We start from the raw sequence: 5475 nt of genomic DNA, 5'->3' as shown, positions 1-5475 counted from the left end.
ATTCTTTCTTGGGTGAGATGGAATCTCAGTGTTTTTTTCTGTTTTTGGCTGAACCAGGGATTGAACTCAGACCCTTGCGCCTACCAGGGAAGCACTTATTCTACTGAGCCATCTCCCCAGCCCCTCAGTGTTCTTTTAATTTGCATTTCTTGAAAGACCAATGATGTTGAACTTTTTTTTTTTTTTTTAATGTATTTACTTGTCATTTGTATTTGTTCCTCTGAGAAGTGTATATTCATCTCAAGTGCCAATTTTTGGACTGGGTCTTTGAATATGGGTGGGGGAATAACTTTTTGAAATTCTTTGTATGTTCTAGAAAAAAGGCCTTTGTTGGAGGGACAGTCCAGTATAAATTTTTTTGTTTATGGGTTTTCTTTTTCCTTTGTTGGAGATTTGCTTTAAAGTGTAGAAACTTAAAAAAGATGAGATCAAATAACCAATGTTTGTTTAATGATTCTACAGGTTTTCAGAGTGTCATTTAAAGAAATAATAAAGTGTTATGAGTTGTATCTAAAATGTCCTCCCCTAGTTTCATGTGTTTGGAGGGAGGAATGTTCAGGAAAACATGGGTCACAAGCTCTTGACCTGGAAGGCATATTCTTGCCTGACTCTGCCCTTCTCTCTGCATTCTGGCTGCACAGGTTGAGCTGCTCTCCTCCACCAGGCTCCTTAGCCAGGTAGTTTTAACCTGCTGTTTCAGCCTTGGCACCAGTACAATTTGGATGAGACCCACTGAAACTGAGCCAAAATAAACTTCTTCCTTCAAGTTGCAGATGTTGAATACTGTGTCCCAGGTATGGGAAAGTAAATAATACATAATATTGTAGAAGTGAGGGCACTGCTGTGACTATGCTTGACCATGTTGTTGAGGAACTTTTCTAACTAGTTTGTGGGATGTTTAGAAAAGTTGCGAGAATCAGGCTAGAGGAGCTTTAGAATGTTATGAGCATGCGTGATGGATGGGTGATTCTGGTTAGAAATTAGACCAGAATGCTGACAAGAATGTGTGTGTTAAAGTACAAGCCATGAAGTTTCGTTTGGGAACGAGGGCCTAGAAAATTGGACTAGGATTCTGCATGTTTGATTCTTGAAAATAATTTGTCTGTGTTTTGTACATGTTCTGTGGCTTTGAATGAGGATAATTTTAAAGGTGGTAGACTAATATGGTGAAGGAAATTTCAGGACAACAAAATGTTCAGGCTGGGTACTGTTAGTTACTTTTACTCAGATCTACATTGAGTCAGGAATAAAAAGCAGAGCTATATAATTTGAAAACTTTGCAGGTTGGCCTGAAAGAAGGCCCGTGTAAAGGAGGGACAAAGGAAGAGTGTAGTTCAAGAAAAGATTTCTATTAAATGAAAGTCAAATACTTTACATTTAGAAAATAGGAAAGATGTCTTAAATAAGTCTCAGGAAATGGCTGGATCCCACCTATCAAAGGCTTAAGGGTCATTAAACTGTTTTGAAAGATTCTTGCTTTGAGAACGTGAAGGTACAGTCATGGAGGATTCTATCCAGATTTCAGGACTGAGATGCCAGGGGAAAAAAATGGGTGACAATATCACAGTCCCTGTCAGGATTTAGAACAAGGTTTTTAGTAATAGGGAGGCCACTACAAAGGATGAAAGTGAATAGGGAATTGTTTATCTAGAATCAAAAGAGCTTAGCACAGACTTTAAGGAAAAAAATCAGGCTTTCCTTTTAATTTCAACCACGTAATTTTAATAAGGCTTAGACTTGGCACCGCTAAATATAACTACATTTAATGTGAAAAGTAGACAATGATACTCAGAAAATATCTGCAGTCTGTACGATTTTTTTTTTCATTTTTTATTTGTTTTCATTTTCCATTGGGGATAGAACTAGAGACTTTGCAATTAGTTACATCTCTAGCCCTATGTTACTTTTTATTAATTTGGAGAAAGGTCATACCAAGACGCCCAACTTTAGAATAATTTTAAGTGTGACTATTACATCTCTGAACTTAACTTAGAACACATAAATCTGTTTACATACTGTATTTTCTAGCTTACTAAATTACCTACTAGTTTCTCATCTATAATATCAGTACTTTCCTAAATGAAATAACTAGATATTTCATTATCTATTTCCTATAATATGAAGGCAATATAAATAAGTCATTAGGTTAATTCATAAAAATATGGTGTGTATTTAACAAATGCACCTATCAATATCCTGATATGTTACAAGAAATATGTGTCTATGTATATACATGGTTGGGTCTGGGAAGTGGTATAATTTTTGAATTTTAATAATATCAATTCTTAACTGGGTCTAGGATTATTTCTACAGAAAAAAAAAATTAAACAACAGATTCCTTCACCCTGTTACTTTTAAAGAATTAATCAATTTGTCTAGAGTGAGCCTATGAAATCACTTTTGATTTTACCAGGGATTGAAATAAGACTTTGTGCTTGCCAAGCAAGCGCTTATTCTACTGAGCTATCTCCTCAGATCCTGAAATCATTTTTTATGATGGGTCCAGGTAGTTATGGTGCAAGAGATTTATGAACAGTAAGAAATACCTTTTTTTTTTTTTTTTTTTTTGGTACTGGGGACTGAACTCAGGACTTTGTGCTTGAGAAATACCTTTTAACTAAGACTTGGAAAAGCAGGTTGAAAAATGTTCATAGATGGCAGAAAAATGTTTTTAAATAACAGTGGTATATGATCCAGGTAGAAAATACATTTCTTTATTCGAATTATGTTGATTTTTAGTATATGGTGAAATAACAGTTTTAATAAAGCTACATTTTAATTTCAACACATTCCAATTCAAATTCACTATTTACCAAAAATAACTTTACAAAGCTTACCTTTTGGTCTAATATTATACAGACTATCAATCTATTTTTTTTTGTATGTTTCTCTAAAAAATTAGAATAGCTTATGAGGGTACCATATAAAACTATTTGGTATATTACACATCAAATGTGTACAAATTCTGTACAGTGTGATAGTATACATATATATTACAAGAGACTAAATGTTTTGTTAAAAGCAGTATTTTAAGAAATCTTTCACAGAGAAAACTGCATTACAAAATGGTGGTGACTTGAGTATCAGATATTTTTCTTCATGAATTTCTTTCAGTGGGCATTAATTGTCCATTTAGCTTCATCAGTAGTTTTACCACAAGACCAGCCTACAAAGTAAGATATATTTTGGCAATGAAGATGAAATGCATAAGTATGTTAACAGAACATATATAGCACTTGGCAGTCCTACTTGAAAGGGAACTTTCTAATGAGGAGATACTTTGTCAAGAAATTAAGCAAAAGGGCAGGCCAAATAGCTCAGCAGATTAAAGTGCCTGCAAGCAGGCACTGGGGCCAGGGGTTCGATCCCCGGGCTTGCCATGCCAGCCCTGGCCCTGGGGCACGCTGAGACTGCCATTGAGACTAGGTGTGGTACCGCATGCCTGTAATCCCAGCTCCTGGGAAGCTGTAAACAGGGGGATCACTATGAGTCTGATCTAGTAGTAAGACCCTGAACATCCTGTAGACCCTTCCCTAAAATATAAAAATAAATAAATAAATAAAAAGAAAGAAATTCAGCACATAAGAAAATTATTCAAGAATTACATTTGTTTTCTGTATTGGAAATTTAATCCAGGGCCTTCAGAAAGAGCTACATCTTCATGTCAGTGAGACACCTCAGTGGTCTAAAGTGCCTGCCTAGGCAAGCTTAGGCAAGTGTGCAGAGACTGCAGTTTGATCCCAATACCACATGGTGTGCCAGCCCCCCAGGGTGGGCTGAGCCAGCCACAAAAGAGAGAGAGAGAGAGAGAGAGAGAGAGAGAGAGAGAGAGAGAGAGAACGAGAACACACACGAGCGAGATATATCTTCAGTGAATATTTCTTTTTTATTTTGAGACATTCTCACTAAGTCACCAAATTGTCTAGGCTGGGCTTAAACTTGCAATTCTCCTGTCTCAGCCTTCCAGAGTGCTGGGATTATAGCAGTTTACTCAGCCTTTTTGAAGAGATTTAAGAAAAAGAAACAACCTGTATTACACCTAGTGATTCCAAGAGGATACTGGTCAAGAAGAGGGAAGGCCTCTTTTCCTTTGACATTGTATTTTAATTTCATCTAATATTAGATTTTTTCCCTTAAAGTTAAATTATATCACCAAAAAAAAGTTTACTAATGCTGTATTTCACTATTAGGAGTCCAAAATAGTCAATAAATAAACTTACCTGTTTTGTGTGTACTATAAAGCTCATTTTATTTTCCATACTGTGGATCTGAAAACAAGTATCAGCATCTCCCAACTGCCACATAAAACAACCATATTTAAGACTGATGAGTAAAGCCTGCAACACAATTAGAAATCACACTATTAAAATATGCATTAAAAATATGTATTAAGACAATGCTTCTTACTATTTACACTTAGCAAACATGATTTTGAGATCTTTTTTCCCTTTGGTAGTGGGAATTAAACTCAGAACCTTGCTCTTACTCTTTTTTTTTTTTTTTTTTGGAACCGGGGATTGAACTCCGGCCTTGCGCTTGCCAGGGAAGCACTTATTCCCCTGAGCCATCTCCCTGGGCCCCTGAATTTTTTTTTTTTTTTTTTTCTTGCTCTTACTCTTTTTTTTTTTTTTTTTTGCGGAACCGGGGATTGAACTCCGGCCTTGCGCTTGCCAGGGAAGCACTTATTCCCCTGAGCCATCTCCCTGGGCCCCTGAATTTTCTTTTTTTTTTTTTTCTTGCTCTTACTCTTGCCAAGCAGGCACTGTGCAATTCTGATCTATATCCCTGGCCTGGGATTTTGTAATAAATTCTATTTGGAGTATCTACACTAACTTCATAGTCTGCAGCACAGAACCTGGACGGTAAACTCCCCACAATTAATGTTCTTTGCATCAGATTAGTAACAATTTCAAGATTCCCAGTTTTTTCTTCTTCTAAGCTTTTAAAAATTTGTTTTAATAAAAAATTATTTATTTAGTACTGGGTATCAGTGGTCAGCACTGCACACCCAGGCACCTGGGGCCAGCAGGGCATGTAGTAATGGGGATCAAACTTAGGTCCTTGCACTTGCCAGGCAGGCATTTAAAACTGCTGAGCTATCTTCTCAGCCCCTCTTTCTTTTTTTGAGATGAGGTCTACATTGTTCCAACTAGCCTTGAACTGGTGATCTTCCCCTCAGGCTCCTGAGTAAATGGAATTATAGGAATGCAGATTATAGATGCACAATTAGTAAATTTTAAGATAATGAAATATACTACAAAGTTTTATTTTGGTGGATTACAAATAATCTTTTGGCTGGACATGGTGGCTCGATTAAAAATACTCTTTAGGTTGGGCATGGTGGCTCATATCTGTAATCCCAGTACTCAGGAGCCTGAAGCAGGAGGATCATCATGCATTTGAGGTTAGCCTGGGCTACAGAAGTAAGTTCAAGGCTGGCCTCCTACTACATAGTGAGACCAAATTAAAAAAAAA

The 5475-nt window shown here is 36.5% G+C and overlaps 1 protein-coding gene across 2 annotated transcripts in view; it reads right to left on the bottom strand.

Annotated features, from left to right (window-relative positions):
* Positions 1–2694: 2694 nt before the first annotated feature.
* The window catches only part of Krit1 (KRIT1, ankyrin repeat containing), a 50507-nt gene continuing 47726 nt past the window's right edge, over positions 2695–5475 (bottom strand). For both annotated transcript variants that reach the window (XM_004646247.2, XM_023706532.1), the window contains exons 16-17: positions 4221–4337; positions 2695–3166 (exon numbers count right to left, since the gene is read on the bottom strand). In XM_004646247.2, coding sequence (XP_004646304.1) covers positions 3098–3166; positions 4221–4337 — 186 coding nt within the window. In that variant the 3' untranslated portion in view covers positions 2695–3097. The remainder of the gene's footprint in view (positions 3167–4220; positions 4338–5475) is intronic.

This window comes from Octodon degus, unplaced genomic scaffold (assembly GCF_000260255.1).
Source record: "Octodon degus isolate 3935 unplaced genomic scaffold, OctDeg1.0 scaffold00262, whole genome shotgun sequence".
Classification (NCBI taxonomy): Eukaryota; Metazoa; Chordata; class Mammalia; order Rodentia; family Octodontidae; genus Octodon; species Octodon degus.
Note: the sequence above shows the minus strand (reverse complement) of the source record. Positions and strands in the feature narration are given on the sequence as shown.